Source organism: Homalodisca vitripennis, chromosome 2 (genome assembly GCF_021130785.1).
Source record: "Homalodisca vitripennis isolate AUS2020 chromosome 2, UT_GWSS_2.1, whole genome shotgun sequence".
In the NCBI taxonomy this organism is placed as follows: Eukaryota; Metazoa; Arthropoda; class Insecta; order Hemiptera; family Cicadellidae; genus Homalodisca; species Homalodisca vitripennis.
In genome coordinates this window covers 29,990,221-30,016,667 of record NC_060208.1, presented here as the reverse complement: position 1 = coordinate 30,016,667, position 26,447 = coordinate 29,990,221, and the positions used below count along the sequence as shown (strand labels likewise).

Genomic DNA, 26,447 nt, shown 5'->3' with positions numbered 1-26,447 from the left:
AAAATTTTGGTAATATAAAAAATATTTCATTAGTATTCAACTGCTGAAATTTTAAGCGATTTTAACACTCTCAGCCGCAAGTGAAAATTCATGATGATGATATTACCACTTACTGAAGACTAACAAGACACCTGGGGCTGAAAGTATTATGCATGGTTATACTTTTATAACTTGCACCACAAGTTTGCTCCAATCAGAGATTTATTCATCATTTTTGTATTGTTTGTATCGGTTGTGAGTGCTGATGCTGTAGATTAAGTGCTATCTTCCTAGAACAATTCCTACACAGTTATTATAAAATAGGATGATATTTCACCATAACAACCCAGCTTATATGTTTCATTTCATATTGGTAGTGTTACAAAGTGGTAGCTAAATCTTGAAGATGTCACAGTACTGCCAAATGATTGGCAAACAGAATGATTTGAATAATGATCTCTATTTCCCTAACAGTATTAGCCTGATAACTGTGATAAAGATGCCAAGAGAATAGAACTCAACGTTTTTAAATACTGATGAGGTTTCTGTCCACTTGCTTCCATCCTGAATCAACCTTTAGGTTCATGACTTGTCCTAGGGTAAAAATAGAATTTATAACTATCGTTTCCTTAACTTTGCTGGTCAGACCACAAAAAGGCTGCATTTTGTCAGAAGGCTTTAGGCTTTACTTCCATGTCGAAAACATGACTTCTCGCCTGCCATTTAAAACATTGACAAACTCTGCTAATAGAGGCTTGCAAAATAATCTTGAAACCTATTTGGCACACCTATCTCTGCCAAAATATAAGCAATAGTAAACTTGGTTATACTATCAAATACCTTTACAACATCTAGATATGCAATGTGAAAGCTGACACAAATTTAGACTGTGCTTTTGACAAGATAACATTTAGATTGAGACATTTTTTATTGCAGCGATCATCAAAGTACCAAAAAAATAATCAATTACTTTTCATTCCTGAGCAAAAATTGTGTGGAGTTCCTTACCTACTAATGAAGTGGTGCTGATGCATTGAAAATTGAATGACTGAACAGAATCTGATTTTTTACTAAAAAAAATAGTGCTATTAACCCTAGAGCTGGTATGAAACGAATTTTCGTCGCCAAAGGCTCATCCGATTTGGCAACGACGAATATTCGTCGCCAAAGTAGACATGTACAGTTATTGAAATTTTAGGCAATTAAGGTCATATAAATGATTTTTATTTGATATATTCTGGAAAAGCAATAACTATTGTACCGATTTACTGTTCTTACTTCGATTATTGTCTTCTTTGTTTACCGTAAAACATCGGTTTTTTTTTGGACAGCTGACGTGAACATAGTACGGGTCAACCACATTGTTGTGAAACTGTAAACAAGTGCCGGGTTTTGTGTTTGAGGTTACGAATCCAATAGTATTTGGTGTTGTTATTATTGTTTTTTTAGCTTTCTTAGGTTATAGTTTTAGTTGTTCAGTATGGGTGAAAACTTTTGAGACCGATCAAATGATCTTAGAGAGCTCGCAGGGCGGGATCTAGTGCACTGAGTGAAAAATGAAACTTTGTATATATTGTACATATGTAAATAAGGTAAGATTAAAATTTATTATTTTATTTTATTTTTGTTTTAACTGTCATACTTGTATAAGTATAAATGCAGTCAAGAGATTATGTTTACCCACGAACAATAATATTTATTTAGAAATGTACGCATTTTTGAAAATAAGTAAATATGGGTGCTTTTTCATACAAAGCCCTGTAACACATACGTTTTGAGGTAAAAGTTACAATAATTATATATTTTTGGAATCAGGATAAAATTTCAAATAAGTTATACATTTACGGTTTTGATGTAAAGCTTATTGCTAAGCAGTTACACAACGAAATATTTACAAAAAAATTTCCAAAAAACATTTTTCTTACATAAAAAAAAAAAAAAAATAAAAATATGTTTCCATGGAAACAATAAGATATTGTTATTATAATGCTCTCCATATAGTTGTGAATACATTGACATATAATAGTTTATATTTGGACTAACAGTTATGAAATGTGATACATTATAAGAAACGTCTGTGAGGCTGTTAAAATAGAACCGCCAGTACAGAGTGACACCATTGCCAGTTCTAGGGTTAACCAAAACATTTTCAGAGAATCTGCCCAATCCAAAAACAAAGTTGAACAAAAGGACTAAAACGTATGGTGGAACTTTTGTGGAACAGGAGAGGTCATAGCAATAGAATCTCTTCACAGATGTAGGTAAGACAAACTACACTTCAGAGGCACTGACATAACTTTGTGATGGTTGTCTACCAAATTGACTCTGATATTCAACAACCACTTTTCTAGGAGGAATTTATCTACTTCTGGTAAGAAATTCATCAGAAACTTGCACAGTGTTATTATATATTCAGAGAGTTGTGGTTTGCTTTTGGCAGTTTTGAATGGATATAAAACGTTTTTCCAAAGTTCAGCTGTGTATTACATTTTAGAGAGATATTAGAAGCAGAGTGCTTCCTATTGCATATAATTTTACTTTATAAACAAAATGAATAGCATTTGTAGTTGACTAAAATTCAGACTGGATTTAGTCCGTGTGAGGATCTAGATCCACTAGCATCATGACTATTGAACGGATTGACTAATTGATGCACCAACTGATTAACTTGTACCACATTAATTAGTTTCATTTCAATAAACATTAGCATTTCTTATGAGTGTGTTTTGATTACCATATCATCAACCAGCTTTGAATACTACATGCACCACAGCAGCTGAAAAACAGACAGACATTCCAACTTCTTTCATATTTCTATAACTTGAAAGAATCATTCACTCACGTCTAATGATGCGAGGCAGTACCAGCAGAAGACATGTTTGCACCGTTTGCACATCATCTGCGCACAGCCCTCGTCCTTCTCTATCGGCACTGCACACATTGGGCAGCACTTGATCAGCTCCGAGTCGAAAGTGATACCAGGTATGGGTTGTGCCAAGTCCTGCAAAGTCATGACAACTTTTATTACAGATACCCAAACTCAGTATCATAGCTCGGTAAAACCATGCTGAAAATATCTTTAGCAAAGTTCTAACTAGAGGTAATATAAATAAATGTCATGTAAATTGGTTTGAACATTTTTCGAGTTACTTCACAAGAAAATTTGAGAACCACTTTGAAAAAAGAAAGCAAAAGTAAGTCTCTGAACATGTCTAAATGAGATTAAGTCGATGGTAATAAATTCATACATAGTAAATTTATATTCCAGTCTGTAACTAGGACGGAAGTTGACAATATAATATCATCCTTTGGTATTTTCATCCGACAAAGATAAATAATAATAAAATTTATGGTACCACACAATAGCTTAAAATATAATAGAAACTGTTAGTACATATAATAAATATACATAAATATTGCCGATGTTATTTTCCAAGTAAATCTCTGATTGACAATTGATATTCCAAAAAGTCTTTAGATGGTAGAAACAAAGATTTATTTAATATGTTTAATTGCATAATTCATTGTAAACTTAAATTTAAATGCATTTATATTACTGGGTGAAGTTTAATACTAAATGGTTTAAAACTAGGTTCATTCTATTTTACAACCATCTTTCATTTTAAAACAGAAGGATTTTTTTACAAAGTGAGAAATGTTTATAAAACTAATTACCTTTTATCCTGGTTAGAAAATGTGTTAAGAGTGATAAAATTGTGCTACATTTCAAATTTTAAAAATTTAGGTGCATTCAACATCACATTCTAATAATTTCCTGCTTGCCGTTACGTAGCATTCATTATTAATGATAGATGATTTGAAAGGATGATAGGATTTCAGCCTTCAGCCTTGAAATTGGTCTCTAGTAGTTTTAGTAATCAAAAACAGTTTCCAGTTTTGAATAATGTGAAACACTAATTATGAATACACACACTAGAGAGGATTAGGAATATCACAGCCTTGTGGTTTTGATCCTCCATTTGGTGCCAGTCACCTCAAAAGAAAACTACACAGCAAATTTTATGCTTGAGGCCATGAAGGTACAGATATTACAAGAAAGAAAAAATTTTTTAATGTATAACTATTTCTACGCTTGAACTCATGAATCATCTCTCACAGATTTTTGAACAGTTTATTTTCATCCACAACACAGATACTGCTATAGGCAATATTCTCTACAAGTACCCAATTGCAAGACCAAGCTGGGTTGCTGACAAAAATTGAATAAACAAGAGACTTGTTTAATCTATACAAAAGAATCCTAAAAACTGGTTGATTACGACTACAGTACAATCACAAAGTCCAGAACATATTTTGGAAGGTGGCACCACCTTGAAGGAATTTTAACTTAGGAAATTCCTCAGTTAGCATTCACAAAGTACTTAATCAATGCTCTCGTCCTTTCCCTTCCTTTAAGAACCGTTTCTATCAATATCTTTGAGTTATAAGCACTTACTACTGAACAAACTCAGTGCAGAAACTTCAGGGCCAAATGTAGTCTTCATTATACTTGACCTAGTTCACAATGTAGCTCTAGTGTTAAAACATACCGCTCACTTTAAAGCACAAGCATGGCTATTGCACCCATTTACTTTACAGCCTTTTCAATTTCTTTTCATCTATAACGGTGACTGTATAAATAAGAGGATGTGAAAAGCAAAAATACTACCAAAAGACACACAACCACGATAAACGAAAGGATGCTTATCATTGGTTACACTCACTAGAATTAATTTGATTAAGTGTTTTTGTGATGAAAAAAATAGATTATCGTAACAAAATGGATGAAATTATGAGGAAGATCCGTACTCAAGGCATACCTAGGGCACTTTCGACGGCAAGAAAAACCTGAGAGAAAAAGATGCAACTTTGAAGTGGAAGAAGAAGGAAGAAATCCATAACACAAGGTTAAATACATGGCACAGTTTGAGTCAGTGTGGAGTCTTTTAATTCAAATCTTCACATTTACCACCCTACTTGGGCAACATCCTGGTCCAGAGTGTGACTCCCAATGGATCAATTTTTACTACTGTATTTTCAATTTTGATATAGAGATAGTAGAGGTGAAGTTTTACAAGAGATTTCATCCCTCTATTATACCCAAGTTTCTAATTTTGAACTGAAATCAATTGCTGGTACTTTCAGTTTAGTTACAACTTTGTAAATTAGAGGATTATTACTTAAGGTTGTAACTATGTTTCAGACTATCATTTTATGCTTGTTGTAACTATGTTTCATTCATTTCATACTTTGTAATACATTGTTGACTGAAATACGATACAGTTTGGTTCGAAACAAACTGGTTCGCAAAGCTCTCAAGTCAGATGGCCACCCTGAAAGTACAAACTGACACACTCGTCACATTCACACACTCAAGACACACTTACGTACAAACATACGGGGCTTGTTGTTATCACAGAAACTTATGGCATAGGGAACCAGCCAATGTTGAGAGATCCATGGACAGGAACCACGCTTTTGTCAACCCAAATCATCCTTTACGTAAAGAAAAAATTTATCTCTCACTATTGAATAAATATACTTCGATTAAAACATCAAACAACAAAAATAATTACCGCTTCAAAACACATAAACGATATAACCTAAGTTTGAATAAGTAAGTTAAAATAAGTAAACTCGATGCATATAGCTGACTTAACTTATCCCAAACACTTGCAGATCAAAATGCTTTTTATTAAATGAGTTCCAAATGGTTAGATTACGTAAGCGCCAACGCTACACTGACGTAACCTAACCTATTTTAATTAAATCATTACGAGTAATTCAGAAAGCCAAACAGAAATATAATAAAAGCACTGACAAAAGCCTGATTCTCATGTCAAGTGTAATGTAAATAACAAAAACAAAAAATACACCAATGATATAATCACTGGCAAATAACTTTGCAAACAAAATAGATTGCAAAAAAATTAAATGGGGTAAATTAATTCAACTTAACAAGCAAAATCAAAATTGTCCATTTGACAAAATGTGTGCAAGCTAACGCAAGAACGTACACGGAAAGCGTCCTAACACGCAACACATAAACACATCCTATATTATAATGGTGGGTAAGCCTACATTCAACTCTTTACGGTTACGCCAACATTTTACAAAACATTTGACAACAAGACATTATGTCTGCGGGCTCCATGGTCCCTTATTTATTATAAACAAATACAGCCCAAGTAATATTAATAGTCCAACACACTTTGTTTACAATTAACTGTTTCAAATACTCCAAACATATATTAATTCATTCTAAACTTGTATAAAGGCAGACATACACCAAGACAGAAATCTACTTTCGTCATCAGTGTAAGATACTCCACTAAGCGCACAGCCAATGCAACTTCTGAGTAGCCTTATAAATGAATGAATTTATAGGCACAATCATTTTTTGCAACATTTCCTTGTACATATTCTGTACACCAGCTGACAGACACAACCTGATTCCACTTCCTTCTGCAAAACCATACTAATACATAAATTTGCATTATCCAGTGACAAACATCTACTGTTTTACAGACGACAGAAGGATTTTTTAAGAGCATTATAATATAGCATATACATGGTAAACACTTGTAAGAGTGTACATAAGCGTTTTCTGTTTTATGTAAAGTAGCCAATTAAATATTATAGCGTTAACTCCGGTTTCAAACCAGTTTCTTTGCTAGACTAGTGCTTACCTGTAGTAGAATAATTAGAATGGATAAACATTGTACTTTAATCTATTCTTAGTAATAAAAAATACAACATTTATAAACAACATTACTATATTATTATTTAACACGTTTACAACGAATTCTAATTGCCTAATATCCAAACTTCGCATATGCCTTTGAATTTTTCAATAACATTTTTATTTCTTGTCCTTGAAAATAGACTACACACCTTCTTATAATCGGAAGAAGTTCGCAGAATCTCAATACTTGAATGAAGCACAAAAGATATCTCTACTCAAACGCTGGTAGATGTGTTGAGATGCTATAAACTACACTTTAATCACATAGGACATACCTGAGGACGGCATGGTGTACCAGCGTGCCAGCTGGCACGGCAGTTGCTGCAGAAGTCTGTGGCACAGGTGGGACAGTGTACAGGCTGTGGCACACACCTCTCGGCACCGGCACAAACGGTACAGACAGTCTCACAGCCTGCCCGAGGACACCAAGTCCTACTCTTGTCCAGCTCCACCTCTACAACAGAACAATGTAAAGTTGGTGATGAGAGATTGATATTGAGATTGTATGTATAATGCAGTTTTATATTCCCCCTCCCATTATGGGACAATTGTGCCATTTACAGTACCTGCTATAAAATGAGTCTATAAACCTACTGATAGTCTTAAATGAGTTTTTTAGTGACTTGTCCAAGGTTTTTGAGTATACCATTCATCAGTTGCTTTTGAAAAGATTACAAATTATGGATGTTAAAAGAATGGTCCTTGAATAGATTAGTCATATTTGTTCAATTATTAACAATGGAAATCAGAGTAAGTTACAGAAACATTACTCTAAATGAGTGGATAATAAAATTATGCAGCTCCAAGTTAAAATTTTGAATCCATTGGCATTTAAAAGCTATTTGTGTATGTTATCACTTTACTTATGAAGCTTGTAGTTTGTGTTTGTATGAAGATGATAAAGCTGTTAATTTTTTTTTAATGATGAACGTTATGACACCAGGGATGTTTAAGTCAAAATTGTTTAGTGTTGGACTGGTGCTAAGTTTGAGAAAATGCAAAAAGTTTAAACCATTTAAGAATTACATTTTGGATAGCAAAATCAGTAATTCTCAAATAATAAAGTTTTTATTTAATGTAAGTTGTTAAGCAAAATCACATCATGTTTGATTAGAACTACATCATGAAATGCCTACATATTCATATTTATTTATGTTCAGTATTTTTAAGAGTAATGCCTCAAAAACACAAAACAATGTTCCAACTCTATAATAATTAGTATATAAGGGTGTTATTGGAATATCATATAAACTTATCTTAAATATCTGGTCAAGCCTTAAAAATTAGTCCATAATAATCCTGAACAAGGTGATAAATATAAGTTTAACATATTGCCTCCAAACAAGGAGCAGTATACAATACACAACACATAACAGATTGATAACTGTTAGTTTTTTATGGGTTTAATAATTATAATAATATTCCACAATCATGCATGGTTGCTTTCTACCTCTTAATTTAGTAAAAAATGACTAAAATACTTTGTCAAAAAGAATATTACAAATAAAAATAAATTAGTTAATTATAAAAAACTGTCTTTTGTTTACTTATGTCAAGTGTGTCCAGCTCAGGACTGGTGTAAGAGCAGGTGTGACATTAAAATGGCACTGACCAATAATGAACTACAGTACACATTAGTGGATTAACTCCTAGAAGTATCGATTACATTCATGCAAATTTATCAAGTGGGTGAGGATGCAAGTCATGCATAGCTTGCAACTTCCATATACTCATAACTTTAAGTTACATTTGGGTATATATTGAGATTTACACATACAAGCTGTTAAAATAGAATAGCAATCTTAGCAGTTGATTACAGAGGAGCGGCAATCTTAAACAGAACTAATGGATGACTTGCACACACGTAAATGTTTAATGTACTTTGGTAAACAAGAGTTGTGATTGATTTATTCATAATGTATTCTCCAGGCTAAAGCAAACATATAAAGCCTTTTAGACAATAGTGATGCTTTGTTTGTTCTATGAATAACATTAATCCTTGTGCTTGTAATTGCTGTTGCAGAGCACAGAGCAGATCATAAGAATTTCAAAGATTAGTTGGCCAGGATTGAAACATGAATACAAACGAAGGTACTCTGTAAGTTTTGAGATATATGAAGAGTTTTTTGCTAGCCTTATCAAAGGTCAGGTATGATCAAAGTAATTCCCTCCAGTATCAATGCAGTCGGATTTTCCATTCGTTGAAAGCACTTGTTACTCAATTTTTGAAATGGAGTAAAAATATTTACAAATCTCAACATCAAGTTCAGCCTTCAAAGAAAATTAACAACCACGCAAATTTTTCTTCACATTGAAGAATAACCAGAGGTTGCACATGTCGAAATTAGGTGAATAAGGGGGTTGCTCCATTGTTTTCATGCATTTTTTTCCAAAAACCACGAAGTTTTGCAGCAGTGTGAGAAGAAGCATTACTGTGGTTATTAAAATTAAACCCTTAACGTTTAACTCTTAAAGAACTTCTTGTCACAAAATTACAATTGTGTCAAGTTTTGTTCAGTGTACCAACTTGCTATGACCTCAGTTCCTCCAGATTAATAGCATTCACCAGTACCGTACTGCTGAAGAAAACAGAGTACATTACTTTCTTCAACGGTCATTGTTGTTGACAACTGTGGAGATGGCTCATCTTCATACACGACTCTGTCCTCAAGTTGCAGATTGTGCGTCTCATCACCAGTGACAATTTTGGAAATAATCCGATTATCACCAATTTTAAGCAATTGGGGATCTGCTGGCTGATTTTCACAGTTCAGATTTTTGCTCATCATGAGGTAAGAAATTAAGAAAAAGTTTTCCTGGCTTTAAAATGTTATGTGATATTATTCACACTGCTTCGTATATAATCCCTATGGAATCTTCAATCATTAAGTTAAATAAGTAAAGTGTCTGTATCTTGGATCAGAGCACTTACTCAATCAATGCTTTCTTGAGTGACAGTGGAATGCAGCCTTACTGAACGTTTACCATCTTAAGGTAGATTAAGGCCCCTTCAAAATTCTGAATACCACCTAAAAACAGTAGCACAGGATGGTGCTTCAGAACCAAGGGAAATTTTGAGACATTCAACACTCTTCTTTTTAGACAATCTAACTTTAAAATCATAGAAATGCAAAGCCCGGAAATGTAATTTTGATAACTCCATGACTTCATGCAGCAAGCATTTTTTGCTGATATCTCAATGCTTTCAGAGATATCAATGTTTAACCCACGTATAAACAAACAGCTATACTATTTACATGAGCATTTGTTGTAATTCTTATGTTAAAAAAATGACCGCACACATTCACCAGGTAATCAACAATAGCTTGGAAAGAATATATTATCTAAAGTATTGCAGGCATCTTCTGGTATTCACAGTGGATAAGGGACTAAGTGGAGTTATTTTATAGATATCATCTAAGTGTTTCCAGTTTACACCATTGCAAAAGACTGTTGCCACAATTAAAATTTTGAGTGTTTCAGGCCTTGCTGTGGTAAGCTACATTTTAAACTGAAATTGAACAAACCCTAAAAACTAAAATTATTGATATACTTGATCTATTTAATGAAGAAAAATAAAATAAAAGTGGCATAGTGGCTAAGGTGACTGTTAACATTCCGTTTGGAATAAAATTATCCAGTTCAAACAATAAATTATAAACCTTGTAGGATTGCCTAAATTATAATATAAATATATATTGGCTTGCAAATAAAATCAAGAACAGTTCGATGTTACTGTATTGTAATGCGATATTGTCACAAAAATATCCCTGTGTAATAAGAATCAAGAATTTTCTGTGATAATTAAAGCTTCATATTATATGCTATGAACTAGACTCAACAAACTCAACTCTAGTTTGATCCAACAAATTTCAATATTGACTCGGTATGATTAGTATGTTTTTCAACACATTAAAAACACAAAACTATCTGTTGGAACCGATTAATGATATTTGTGGCCCAGAAAACGATCCGCTAAGAAACATTGTTATTCACACTTCTATGGTAAGACCGATTGCAATAACTATAGCAGATTACTTGCCTCCAATATTCCTATTTAAATAGTTTCAATGAAGCCTACAAATTAAGATATAACAACACAAGCTTTTTATACAAACATAGCCTTGTTCATAATGACGGCCTCCTCCATAAATTTAATGAGAACCTCCAGGACTCATAGTATAATAACACCAACATTGATTTATAGATGCAGTTTACTACCATGATCTACATTGACCAACATATCTAGCACCTACAGTCTCTACATCCAAGGGCACTGATGAAGACATTACTGAAGTTTATTTGATTTGTACCCAATTCCAATTATTAGTTCTTAGGGTTTTTGGTCATTGAACACGTTGAGGATATCATGGTATCATTTATTTTTATATTTCTTCTATTTGCATATTATAATACATAGTTATGTATATCTTTATCAATCTGCCAGCTAACGCAATACTCCTAGTTATTCACTTGACTTTCAAAATTGTAAGTTTTTAAAATAAAATTACAAGTAATCAACATTAATTTGGTGAAACCAAATACTTTGTTTGAAGCTTTATGAATTGTTTTATTATACTGTGTTTTAGCCCTACAAGATTTTGAGGTGGATAAAACTCAATATTACGTGTTTTTTTTTCGACATGCATTGCAGGCAATTTATAAACAATGATTAGAACTAGAGAGAAATCACGAGATTAAAAAAATCCTTTTGCAACATCAATGTATATTCTATACTGAAAATGCCTTTCCCTTCATACAACGTTTCTATTTTCAGTGGCAATATGAAATCTCATTCATACACTTTTACCTATAGTCTTTATGGGATGTAAACATTGAAATTAACTGTGAACTCACCTCTGTTAAGCCTGAACCTCTTGTGCTTCTCCAAGTTATCTTCCGTGACCAGTCGCTCGATCTCCGCCATGGTGATCACACCCTGCTTCTCGCAGAGTGCATCGGGGCACGAGATCTCGTACGCTCCCTCATTGATCTCAAACTCTACATACGCCCGCATGCACTGCAACATACACACTTAGTATCAATGGTCATCAAAAATAGAAAACAATGGTCAGAAATAGGAAACAAAGAAGAAGGCCCATTTGCAACATGATCATCTTCAAATTTTAGGCACTCTAAAGTAAAATGCTGACAAATAAGTAGATGTACTTAGAGATTCCACTACAGCAAGATATGTATCTATTTGGCTGTTCTATTTGTGTATTGAAAGCTGTTCTAAACATATCCTTGGGCTTTGCTCATTAGAAGATCAGAATACTGCTTTTAGATAAAGATATTTGGACATTAAATCAAACGAAAAAAAAATCTTTAGGAGCTAATGAGATTAATGGCAAACATATATTGTTGATAAATGGCAGTCAGAAGAGCTGTAGTGTAGTATCTTTCTGATTTTTAAAAAAGAACCTGAAAATGATTGTAAAACGAATTACTTACTGATGCTTTTGGAATATATTATAATCTATACTCATGGACCTACATCATTCCTATGAATTGATCTAGAAATCTAGAGGGATCTTGTGAGTATTTTTAGAGAACTTGTGACCTAGGAAAAAAGTTTTTACAGTTCCCATTTACAGACATGGTTTCCATATAAACTTATCTGTACATCCATAGAGAAATGAGAATTTCATAAAAAATCATAAAAATAGGATAACAATGAATTGGGAGCAATCTCCTGTAGTAGTACAAAACAATTCTCAGTTTTGAACACGCCAACAAGGTCCTAATGGTGGTGTAGGAGTGTGAAGAGAGCTTCTTTTTCTATGCATTATGTTAATTTGTTGAGGAGGAAAAATGCACATTTTTATCAACCTATACAATAAAATATTATTGTAGGATATCTGTCAGTAACCAGGATAGTACCATCGCAGCACAAAAACCGGAATTATGCGAACATAGGAAGGTGTTATTTATGAATGCGGCGTCGTAAGCGACATCTCCAGTCTTTACTATTCCAGCGGCACAGCTGGTCTCAAGGCCACCGCGTCTGTCTGTCTATCTGTCTACTGACATCCATGGCTACCTGCCTCCAGCACTAGCAGTTATCCTTCGACTATTTTGTTTCCCCTATGTGATCAAATGTGGATTGACCTGCACTCAGGGATTAGTTAGTACTGTAGCTCTTGCAGACTCTTGGAGAGCATTTGGGCTTGGCTGATTTGAGATGATATAGTGTTTGATTGCCAACACCATCAGACTAATAATTTTATCTACTATGTAGGTAATTTTGACCGACTACTTTTATTGGTTAACGGAGTGTTATATTACTCTTTCTAAGTCGATATTATTATAGCATACAACAATACAGGGTATAACATTTATTCTTTTATTCACTTAATATCTTACTGTGAAGATTTGTCAGGGCAACAACAATTCTGATAGATTTACATCATTAAAGCCGCGTTTACACCGGAGTTAATAACACGTGTTACCAACAAAAAGTTAATAACATTTTAAAAGAGTTCAAAAATTCACTGTAACATTTGTTAATAACACGCCAAAACCCATCTTAATAACACGATTTTTGTTATCCACCGAGTGTCGGTAAAGATCAAAGGAAGGGTGTAACTTTTGTTAATAGCACATGTTACAGTCGCCACGGGCGTTGTAACTTTTGTTGGTAACATGACCGCGCGCACACTACCGGACTAGTTGTGAGTTTCTCAGTTGCAAGATAGGAGTGATTGTGCGCACACCGACTTGTTGAAGTGTTTTTGGTTGGTGTACCAGACGTTATAACTGTTTTTTTAATTGTTTTTACTGTTGCACTAAAAATGGAAAACTTGTTAAGTGAAGCGGAATGGCCGATGAGAACGAGTTTTCAAACTTATAGAACTGTACCGCGAACAAACTGTTTTGTGGGACCCTACTTGCCGAGAATTTAAGGATAAGATTTGAAGAACAGTGCTTGGACTGAAATAGCCCTTGCAATGAAACTGTCAAGATCGGAGGATTCAAAGAGAGTCTAAAAAAGGGAAAAGTGGTTCCGGGGCTATCGGGAGCAAGTGGTACGCTTTTGACGCTTTGCTATTTATCCAAGACACGTAAGGTCACTGCTAGATTTTCTTGTACTGGGATTGCTTTTCTATAATTTGTGTCTTGCTTACCAATTACATGTCCTAACATAACTATTAAATGTTCAAAGTCACTACTGGCCATGCACAAAAAGTTCTTGATGCTTCCATCACACCGCAATTCACCTGATAAGGGGGTCAATGTCATCCTCTTGCAGGTCATTCAACATATCACTGCCACTGTACACTGATCTTGCCCTTAATGGTGGTTTTATCCAATATAGTTTGTTTTGACAGAATGACGCATGCAGCTGCAGCAAGAACCACGTCCTCTACACTCGACATCTCCAAGACTGAGGCTGTGGCGGGGCGGGGCGTTCATAAAGTTAATAACAAATGTTACACTCAAACTGGTGACACTGTAACTTTTAGTTATTAACTTTAGTTACTGTAACCTTGTTAATAACTAAAAGTTACCAACTTTTTGTTATTAACTCCGGTGTAAACGCGGCTTAAGTGTTGTAGAGAGTAACAATAACAACACTTTTACAAATTTTAAATTCGGTTATGATCACTTTACGAAAATCACAAAATTCCACTATATTTTTCTTAGAACATCAGATTTATAACAGTAATATCAATATTTAAACTACAACTCTAAATCTAAGAACAACCCGAAAGAAATACTTTCAGAATGAATCCTAGTAACAGGTTTGGCATAAAAATTTCTAATCTAAATGAGGGGACAATACTGTAGATCTTACCACTCCCCGAAAGACTGAACACATCGTTTGCTATTTAGGAGGGTTAAAAAGCAAAGACAATACAAAATTAAAAGTCTCACTGAGGACTGATTAATAACTAGGGCCAGTCGACAGAATTTCTGAGTGTCACGCCATCTCTCTACGAGACCTGGCCGTCGGGTGTCGCTGTCATCCAATGTCGCTGTCATCCAGTGAGACTTTTTTCTACAGTACGTATAAAAAAGGCTAGTTCTTTGGAATACGCGGAACTAGGTGTGAAACCAGTAGTGAGGTGGTTAACAACTATAGAATTTTCCTTAATACATACCTTGTTGATTTGTGGAACTGTAAATGTGTTCAAAAAATCTATTTAGCTTCTTTAATTATTGAAGTGTAATTAAAGTTTACCCTTTAGAATAATATGCATATTATGTATCAAACTTAATTGTAAAAATAGTGTGTCAAACTTTACGACGAAATGGGTGATATAAGAAAGCAAGGCGATCCAACGTTCATCTGCAAAGTGGGGGAGGAGGTTCTTCCAGTAATTAATAAAAACTGAACAGAATCTATTTTATTCTATTCTGGAGATGGAAGTTTAAGACATAACTATTTCCTGTAAAAAGTGACATGAAATATTGACTTATTAGGCAAAGCAGTCTGTAATTCAAGAGAGACGAGTGTATATAAATGGCTAGCGAGATTTGAGTCGCCGATATTTCAACCGATAATTATTCACAGGGCTATAAATACATGAGAAGGTCATACCCGTATTGCTTGCCTGCGTTACAGCTAAGTGTGAAATATACATATATAAACTTAATTGTGAGTGAGAATGACCTATCATTGGTTTGATGTTGGCCATTAAAATTATGAGACTATAATATACACGTGCGATAGAACACAACAAAAATAAACTAGAAAATTGTTTCAACCTAAAAGGAATTTACCATTCAAAGCCAAATCTCAACCAAAGTACTATTCTGATTAATTTAATACAAGTTGAAAACGCAGATAAGTTAATTTTTAAAATCAAGCCAATCAGATGAGTTGAACGTAAGACGATTCTCTTCACATAACGTAGCTATGGTTTGAAGGGTTGGTTAAGTTTTAATGTTGAATTTAGCTCCAGTTTTAGTCAATTATGCACCTGTGAGACAATGAGACTCCCACTTCAAGTCTCTGATGTCGGAACGATGTAAATGTTTCGTTTTGAACTTCTTCGTCGCCGACTTTCTTTGGATCTCTTCAGACGAACATGACTCCATCACGTTTGAGACATCGTCAGATACCAGACGCTGCAATAAAAGGAAGGTGAACTGTGTTGTAAAATTGTTGTTTATAGTATTTATTTGTTAAAGTTATATTTTTGTTATTGTTATATTATTCATTATTGGTTTGAGTTCTGTTTGTCTTTTATTAATCAGTGTGTTTCTGATGAATCTGATGAAGGGTTCAAGGAAAACGAAAATTAATACATGAACACTGATTTTTCTGTATTTATTAATACATTTAAAGTACTTGTAAGAGAGTACACGTAAACTCACATATAGAGCTGTGACGCAGGTCGCAAGCAATACAAGAGCTTTATATATACGAGATCAGCATAAATAGTTTATACGCGTATATATCCGGCGCGGATTGTCCGTAGATCTCACCCAAGGCCACGCTGTATTTGTAATGCAGTGTGTCACGGCCGGACCATAAGGCACCAGTCAATATTTATGCCGGCCGTGAACACGCCAGATATTTCATCTCCAGAAGTCTCCGAGGCGCTGTCCATTGGAAGAGATGCGCCTTGGCCTGTGCGGAATAAGCGAGTTTGACCTTAATTCCCAGCAAGCGCACTGATAATATTTTATCGCCTCCAATTTTCCTGTTCGTATCATTTAATGGTTCCCAGCTTTGTCTACTGAACAATAAATACAAACTTTTAGTTTATAATATAATAGTACGATGAGATTTTTAATTTCTTCTTGGATAATAAACGGCAAACTGTAGAATTCACAGTTAATCCACCAGTTTCAGTTGAATTACATCACAATAGGTCATTTTTGGCACATATAAACTTGAGTTCTCAACAGTTTTAGTTGTAACAAATAGCAATTAGGTAAATTTGCAATGCATTGCAATCAACCTCATTACAAAATTTTCGATACATTATTTGGATTTTCTCGATCTTGGTCGTGATTCCCAAAGCCCAACCAGTGTATATATAAAATTGATAAATAAAGGTTCCCCAAATATATGGCAATCAACATACCGCAAAAGCGAATTTTCCAAAACATATTTAACACATCCAGTATGTACAAAGAGGTGTCAGCTTATCCCTTTTTCAATAAACAATATTACTAAATTGTAATCTAGTTAGGATAACAGAATAGTCTTTGCAAGGCGGTGCAAGATGTTAGCGACATTAAATCCTTTGGATATCCAAAAAATATTGTGTACTACACATTTAATACTCAGTGCATTAAAAAGCTGGCAAAGCCAAAACGAGACAAAACAAACGCAGAGAGGATAGAGCTATATCACTGTTCACAGGCCAGACCTACGAAGTACTAGGGTAGGGCTGATTGTTGATTGTTCTAACCTTAGTGAGAACCCGGGATTTGGATGGTCTTTGCAAAAAACCTTTTGTGATGATTTGGATGAAATGTAACGAAGAATGGACACATTACATAAACATACTTAGATTATAGCTCCAAGGAAATTATAATTTTCCAGCTTCTATCTGAATTTACCTTGTTTTATGCAAGCAGTTCGTAAAAAACAAACGAAAACAAATTATTTTCCCGCACTGGTAGATAATTATCCAGCATGCAAATAAAAAGAGATCTTCGAATCTCGTGTGTCAACTCGCTCTGTCACTTCTCTAATTAGTGAAAACATTAAGAAATATGTTCCGACCCCGAACACAAAACAAAGAACCTTGTTAGCGCCGGACCGGATTGAAGACTTATTGGCGAGGGATTCCGGTCTTCTCCTTCTTGGGCTTTCCTGTTTGTTGTATCGCTTATCAAATCCGGACATATTGCACGGTTTCTACCAAACCATATGAGCAAAAAAATCTTCATCCTACTTCCTCTAACTTAATTTATTACATGTCACTACAATACCTCTTCCCCACATTAGGACAAAGAGGTTGACCATTATCCCCGCAGTTTTGCTGAACACTCGAAGTACAATCTCCAGAGGAAACGTTAGGACAGCTGCAGTGTACAGTCTTCTCAGAACCCGAAAGCAGATATCCGGGAAACCTCCCACGGAACTGACATGGGGACATTCACCGTCTTATCACTGCCGGCCAATCTTTTGATGTGTGATTTTGAAATTCACTAGAAGGAATGTTAACGAGACCACGCGCCTGTCTCAACTTTGACCCCGACTTGGTAATCTTCCGAGAAGTGACATTAAAACAAACAACTCGGGACTGAAACGACGTCTCCTCCAATCGGAATTAACATTGAAACAATAGCGAAATAAAAGTCGATTATGTAGTAAAACAAATTGAATGCAAGCAACAATCTGTTATGTAATAATTATATCAGTTTAATTGCGCGTGTTAATTAACTACAAATCAACAGCTGTTAAAAACGGGCCGAGACATTCATTCGTACGGGACAAGAGGCAAAGATAACTACCGAACTGGGAGACACAGGACAGTGGTTTATGAACGCTTGCCTTCACAGGCAGGGGTTCATTTTATTAACAGATTGCCTAATGAATTAAGGAAAGTCTCTACGCTCAAGGCGTTAAAAACTCGTTTAAAACGCTGTTTAGTGTCAAATGCATTTTACAATGTATAAGAGTTTCTGGAATATGACTGGGAGACCACACAATAACAAGACTGACTCTCGAACGAAGTGGGAATTATTGGTGATGGATGAACGTGGAATGAGTGATCAAATGTACGTCTGAATGAGAGCTCGATGTGGTATGTATGTCCAAATTTTAACATATTTTGACGTTTGCTATACAAATGTATTTTGTCTCCGCAATAAAAAATTGACTATTGACTAAATTAAGTTTGAAGTAAGGTGAACGTGTGTACCATGTAAATCCGTTCGTAAGTTCCGAATATTTCGTGATTAGTCGTTCCCGGCATGGATTTCGCTTTTATGTACACAAATAGATTGATTACAAGACGGTTGTTATGCAATGTAAACATAGTTTTTATCCAGAAGGTTACTGTATAATGTATGATTTACTGTATTGTTCTTGGTGTCTAAGAGATTACCGCTGTGAATATCGGTCTTGGCTGACTTTTTAGGCAACCAAAGTCCACTTCTCATCCTTTCAAGATCTGGAAACATTTCCAGAAGGCTTTATGTCACAGAGAGACCAAGTGCTACATGATCAGGAAGCAGATGACTGGATTGCTCACAGGATCCAAACATGCGGGATCAACAGAGTCGCAATTAGAGGTACCAATTCCAATACCTGCTGGCGCTTTAACACTGTTATGGGAACCTCAGGCGTCAAAATATGACCGTGACGTCATAGGCGTGGACTGAAAGCAAACATGTCTGTCCCTCGGCCAGTGGAAAACTACCGACCTGTAGCGTCTTTGTCTGCAAATAGCACAGAATAGGCTACCATGGGTGAATGGCTTCCCGGTCCCGCACCGTGCACACACACACACAGACTACGACGGTCACGGCCAGTATGTAGTATGTAGAGAACACGTGCTGCAACGGTTTATCTTTAAATCATACTTCGTATTTAGAATTGCACTTCAATGAATATTTTGGTATTTATGGACAATTAGGATTTTTTTAAACGGAATTTTGAAATCAATTTCGTAGCATTACAACAAAGTTACTTTTAATTCCAAAACTAAATGTTTAAAAGGTAAAGGGTGAGAAAATCTATTGTATTGGTATACGTGTAAAATCATCATTTGTAATATAGATGATGGGTATAGATTTGTCAAAGGGTCACTGGGTGCGATGATACGATGATCAGCCAGCCGCTACTCAGAACGTTTCCATTATCTATCTGTTCTAAGTGGAAATTAAGTGGAGAAAAGAAGTAAACTGATACATATTAGGAGACGAAACAATGGAAACAATATCGCCATATATCTAGATGACAAATCCACCGTTTTAGTAAATATATCAGAGTCCACCTCAACAGTATCCAAAGCTTACCGAACAACTCTGGAACATCCCACAATTAGGCCTACTATTTTATCGGAAATAAGGCAGCAAAACGCATTGTTTCACTTGCAGATAAAATAATGCTTTATCTAATCTTGTCTGGACGGTGCCATATCGTTTGCCCAAAAATGACAAGAGCAAAAGGACGAACAGCAACGATTTAAACAAAGCTTGCTGCTCACCAAGTACAAAAAATAATTCTTATACTAGTCATCCCGTACATTCGCCTCAGTCAAATCTAGCAAACTCTTGCTAATTAAATACTTCTACACAAAGAGGGCCACAAACACCTAAAAATATACAATATTTACGAAATCCCACTTGACCAATGTTCTTTTCAATAAATCTTTGTTCGACTTTAATAAAGAAAAGTATATAAAATTGAGAAATCTTGGTAATTAAACGGTTAAGGAAAAAACATCGCGGTAATGCACAACACTAAAAAATTCGTTGTATAATTTTTTATATCTTATAAAAAAATTAAAAAAGTAAGAAAGAACATCATTGCACCACTGCTGATGCTTCTTTATTTGACCCTCTATATAGCACAAAGATGTGTATTTCAAACAAAACAAAAAGCTCTTGTTTTAATGATACTGAATTAAATAGATTCCTAGTCTCCATATAATGCGGGGTTACACAATATACTTTTACATTTCTTCAACACAATCTCACAAATTAACCGAACAACATAAACTTTTATCAGTAATGACTGAATAGATAATTCTGGTTGATAAAAGATTAGTTCTGTACCCAATGAGATTCATGATTTACACTGTCACGAAAATAAAGGATTTGATACAATTGTATGCTTCCAGAATAGACTTAAAAGAAGCGCAATTTTGAAATACCCGGAAAATTATTTTTAAATTAGAACAATATTAAACGCAACCTCACGCTTTAATTTTTTGCAAGGGCTGTGTTTATTACTAGTTTTAGAAGAAAGTAAATGAATGAATAGTGTAGATTTTTCAATAACTGAGTATCTGATTTATAAATAGTAAAATATACTAACCACATTTCAGAATGTTACAGTGTTACACGATCTACATACGATTTGTGGCAAAAAGTTACCGCCCCCGGGTGGGCTCGAACCACCAACCTTTCGGTTAACAGCCGAACGCGCTAGCCGATTGCGCCACGGAGGCTCTGAGGGAAGTGATGTGAAGATTCATTAAGAAGATGCGCCACCCTCATTTCTTGTTTACTAACATTTTTAAAACGATATGTCGGCAATTATAGTAGGTACTTCTCTTATTTTAGATTGTTTTTTACAGTGTCAGGAAATGTCTCACTTTAATAATATTATCCAAACCTATTTTTTTATTAAGAAATATTGTGATTTATTATTAACATAACCGATTTCAGTTGAAATGCTAAATTATGTATAAAAGAATAACATACTACAAAATCATTTAAATGCGTATGGATTTTGCTTTTTAAATGATACATGAAGCAAAGCTCTTTCAGCCACAATAAGAAAACCAGTGGAATAAAAATTTAACATTGTCCTTTGTCCGAGCATCTACTTATTAATGTCAATCAATATAAACGTGAAAACCTACTCGAGTATAAAGGCGTATTAGCTACTTGATTCAATCATTATTTGATGTCTGAAAAAAAGGAAAATTTAGTGTGTGAATGTTAATTTCAGCTCCAGTCCACCTTCTTCTCAGTGCAACGTCTTGAATCTGACGCTGTTAGAGGCTTGGTTCCTGGAATATAGTCATGTTCGTCTGAAAAGATCCAAAAACGTAGGCGATGAAGAAGCTCAAAACGAACTCTTTACATCGTTTCGACAACAAATACATTTTTATACTACAAAATATAGTGTAATCTAGATGAAGAGGTATTGTCTCATCAGGATGTCTTTCGTCTTAGGCCTTTTTCGTCTATTCAGATAAATTTTAATTAATTTGCAAGAAAAATTATTTTACCGAATTTGAGTTTGAGCGTTGTTTTATTGCGGTGGAATGCTAAAGCAACACTCGTCATTATTGACTGAGCACGTTTGAGGTTATGTTCACCAATAGTTAATAGTCTTGAACAGCTGATGAGAAACAAAGAGCAAGGGCGCCACGATGTCGGCCTGAACTATTGTTGTATTACTTAAACCCGTTTCTCAGATAATACTATACTATATAAAGCACAAGGTTGTTAACTTGTCGCGCTGACACTATTGTATTGTATAGACAATCCGTTTCTCGAGTAAAGCGGTCTGTTAGGTAACTTATTGAATTGAGATTGCTCTTACGAGATAGAATCGGCGGTTTTAGCTGAGACAGTATAATATAACAAACACTGTAGAAATTTAAACTTTGTCAACCATTTTTATAATAACATTCACCAGTTCTACTATCACTATAACATAAAATAACAATAATGACACAACATTTTGGATAAAAACTTACTAAACTGTTCGCACTGCTGCAAAGTGTGCAGTATTGTTGATCCTCAATTGTTCAAATACAGTATTTTTGTTAAAAGTATTTATTGTTATTTCATCTTTGTCAAACTAAATTAAACCTATAAAAACACTGCAACTTTTCCCAGCATTTTTTATATAATAAAAATTAACATAGGTAGTCGTTAAGTCACTTTGAACGCTCTGCCTTTAGAATCAGCCTCACAATTTAGCCTCAGCAGACAAATCTAAACACAGGACTTGTCTTTGACCATTAGCTCGTGTAATAAAGAATACCCTAAAAAGAAGACCGGTATATATATAGAACTTACGACAGCACTGCAGAGGCAGCAAAGAAAGGTTAACTGTTACTTCCTATAAAATGTCAGAGCGTCTTCTTTCTTCTAGGGTTGAACATATTACAGTGGGTTTTAGTGATCAAGCTTTTATGTACCAAAATTAACAGTAGCGTGAAGTAATGTATATATACAGTGTATTATTTTTAAAGACCATTACACCACATTGGTCTTCCGATCATGTGTTAGTTTGGTTATTTAAACGCATATGTGACAGATACGGCCGAATACAAAATAATTAATTGAATCGTAAAGAGTGTGGGCTCTATGGTGTAGTACATTCACCCGGCAAGTGAGAGATCCGGGTTCGAGTCCCGGCGGAGCCAGTACTTTTTGTGATTCAATCTTTATTGAAGTGATGTGTGTGTGTGTGTGTGTGTGTGTGTGTGTGTGTGTGTGAGCGCGGGCGCGCGCGTGTGTGTGAGTGATTTAATAATTTCTATACGCGTTTCATTCACAACCCCTAATAAGAAGTCTCGAATTTTTCTCAAAGACAACAAGTAAATAATCACTCCAATGAAACAAATTGCAGAAAAACCTTTATAGTTCTACATTTTACAATGCCTCCGTAAGGTTTCAATACGACGCGGCCAACGTTGAAAGGAAATAGAATTATAATTATACACGAGTTATTGAGCTTCGTCGATGAAAAACGAAAAATGGATTTTAGAATTCTCGAGTCATTTTAAAAACTTCTTTGTATAATTATTTAAATCAATCTTAAAATTTATGATTGTTGTAACGATTTGAGAATTACACCCTATAATCGAAAAATTGAAAGTTAAAACAATTTAAAATTGTGTTCATAGCATACTTTACGTTTTTAAGACATGGAGGTTACAAATTAAAAAAAATTAATGTGTCAATCACAGAGACGTCACACACTCAGTATTGTATAAGTTAACCTTGACTTCAATTGATTTGATATTCCGAGATGACAGCTACACAATAAATCATCTTTTTTAGTTGTACATTTTCCAATTCACTGTATTTCCTTGGCGCACGCAATGCTATTATATGATAGTTTAGTACAATTAAGAACATCTCAAACACTATTGTTACTAACTAAATTATTATTATTAACAAAATGCATTTTGATTATTTACTTGTTGTGCAGTGGTTCACTATAAGTTGGCCATTAAATGTACGACGAAATTAATATGTATTTCTTATACTTATACTTTAAGTTGGGATATTATAATTTTCTTGACGAATGTCTATGCATGTTATGTTTTTGGCAATAAATGAATTGATTGATTGATTGATTGAATATACTGTAACGACCCCAATGTCCTTCACAAGTGATATAGGCTAACTCATAACAGCCTAAGACTAAAACACTAACACTACTCAGGTTCAAATATGTAGCCTATTTGTTTTACAATTAATGCCTCAAAATACGATATTTTGTGGTTTTGGGTAAGCACATCCTTTCTACTTGTTTAGAAAATCGTGGAAATCGGAGCTTGACAACTAATTTACGCTAAAGTGTATTAAAATCGGGTTTCCACCTCAACTATTTTCTCGCATAGACCACTAGATGCCATTTTGATGCCAAACCCCTAAGCCCTTGTAAAAGAGTCCACGTAGACCACAGGTAGGATACTATTATCTACCTTTGGAAAATATATTCCTGTGTTTCAGCCGCCTTCCGATATTACAGGAATGTATGGACATTACATAACATGGGAATCGAACTCCTAATAGAACTCTATGAGAATCCCTTCAATGCCATAGTTAACCGTGATACTAATTCAAGCACTAGCTATGGATCTATCGATGGTAACTACTGAAGACTACAACTCATCCACACATAACGTAACTATGGTGGGAAGGGATTCAATGTGAACGTTCAGTTTAGCTCAAGTCCACCTTCCTCTCAGTGCAGCGTCTGGAATCTGACGCTGTCGCAGGCTTGATCTTGATTACAATAAATTGTGCACCTGATGAGACAATGAGAGTAACTCTTCACCTAGATTACACTACATTTTGTAGTTTTGGTGTCTCTGATGTCGAAACGACGTAAAGAGTTCATCCTGAGCTTCTGCGTCGCCGTCTTTTTTTGGATCTCTTCAAACGAACATGACCCCAGATTCCAGGAGTCAAGTCTGTGACAGCGTCAGATTCCAGACGCTGCACTGAGAGGAAGGTGGACTTGAGCTAAACTGAACGTTCACATTGCATCAACCCTTCTCACTATAGTTGCATCATGTGTGAATGAGTAGTTTTTTAGTCATGTTGGTAACTTGGATCGGACAGTAAAACTCATTCAATAGCACACTGGTTCCATTGGTTGAATAAGTACAAAGATGCTGCCTGCTACTGAACTGTGTATGCTACGTTTTATACTTTAGTGTTGCTGTAATAATGTTTAACGTATTTTAACTTACTATTCCACTGTTTATCAACATTTTTATAGCGATTTTTTAGGCTTTGTTTTTAATAGCGACATCGAAAACAGATACTTTAACAAGAGGACGAGATTGTTAAAGTAAATTACTAATTCATAAGATAGCGATAAAACGACGCCATTGGATCTGTCAATAGAAGGCGCTCCAACGCCGTGTGGGCGGTCATCAGGAGAAGAGGGTGGTGGGGAAGGGTTGGGGGGGCGAGGCGCCGTCTCCTACCCAAGGCCTATTGCTTATTGTCTCATCCCACATATAATTTATTTCCTCCCCAGGGCCGCGACCAAGGTTAATTCAATATTGAAACTGATTTATAATGTATACGTTCTGATTACAGCAAAGAGGTTTCACGACCTTCAGACCTTTCTATACCTTGCGTCAACACTCGCAACAACTTGCTAAGAAAAGTGGTTAACCATCCCATCTGAATATTTGTTTTTGCTCCTGAAATGTGCACACTTTATGCAAAAAACGAATTTAACAAAATATAAAACCAAAATATATTTTATAGAAACCGCCTGCACGACCGTTGAATATGATGACTCACTTAAGTAATAAAAAAATTTGACTTGATGTGTATATATTTCAATTGAGTACGTTTACATAAATGATCTTAAAATTAATAAAATAGGCTAATTATTTGTTGACTTCACAACACGTTTGAGAAGCTATTCCATATAGTCAATACCTCTGTTGAGTTTGATGTATAAGTTTATCAGCATACTAGCAGTTACCCGCGGCTTCGCACGCAATTTTCTGTTGAAAAACTGGACAATATATCTATGTATTCTTTTTCTATGACATAATAAACAGTCTAGAGATAATCGATAGTCACTCAAAGCTATTCCAATCTCCTGATCCAATTTAGATTTAAGTTTAAAGAACAGAGGTTTGGGATCCTGAAGTCGTAAAGCGAAACAGTTTTTATAAGATTAGTATTTCCCTCCCACATTCCATGATAATTTATTGAAGTTCTTCGATGGCTTCAGTAACAATAAGAGTTAGCCTTTTTATCCCAATGACGAAAGTGTATCGTACAACTAAAAAGTTGCTGCGGTCAATTGGGCCTGTCCTGGTCGTTTAAATTCACCCCCGGTGTTTTGGCATAATAAGTCGCCCGCCATTATTATTTTATTTTCATTAGCAATGTAAACAGATGTTTCAAAGAGTTTGTCGAATTATGGCTGTCAACAGCTGTTTAGTGCCAGTATAATTTGAAAATTATGAAACGTTATTACATTTCGTTCTTATCATAACATTCGAATGTAATCAAACTAATTTTTCAATTTGAATTCGACTTATTTGGTGAAATGAATGGTGGTAAAAAGCACTCTAAATGTTAATTCAGACCAAAAGCTATACCTGTTCCAAATTTCAGCACAATCCGTAAAGCAGTTTCAGCGTGATTCGAGGACAAACCTCCTAACATCCAAACATTCAAACTTTCGCATTTATAATATTAGTGGGATGTTGCCGGGGTGAATAAAATATCATCTTAAAGTGGTGAAATCGATATCTTCGTGGTAGTTCTCACTCACAGCAGCGATAGATCAAATCTACTGCACATTGCAGAAAGTATACATATTTAATATTTTGCATTTGCTAAACATTAAAAC

The 26,447-nt window shown here is 34.9% G+C and overlaps 1 protein-coding gene and 1 non-coding gene across 5 annotated transcripts in view; both read right to left on the bottom strand.

The window, feature by feature from the left end:
- The window catches only part of LOC124353755 (E3 ubiquitin-protein ligase RNF144A), a 273,539-nt gene that overhangs the window by 4,567 nt on the left and 242,525 nt on the right, over positions 1 to 26,447 (bottom strand). For all 4 annotated transcript variants that reach the window (XM_046803744.1, XM_046803745.1, XM_046803746.1 and 1 more), the window contains 3 exons: positions 11,582 to 11,744; positions 7,000 to 7,178; positions 2,822 to 2,980 (listed from right to left, as the gene is read on the bottom strand). In XM_046803744.1, the coding sequence (XP_046659700.1) occupies positions 2,822 to 2,980; positions 7,000 to 7,178; positions 11,582 to 11,744 (501 nt within the window). The remainder of the gene's footprint in view (positions 1 to 2,821; positions 2,981 to 6,999; positions 7,179 to 11,581; positions 11,745 to 26,447) is intronic.
- Positions 20,738 to 20,811, bottom strand: Trnan-guu. The gene has a single exon. It is a non-coding gene; the product is annotated as a tRNA-Asn (tRNA).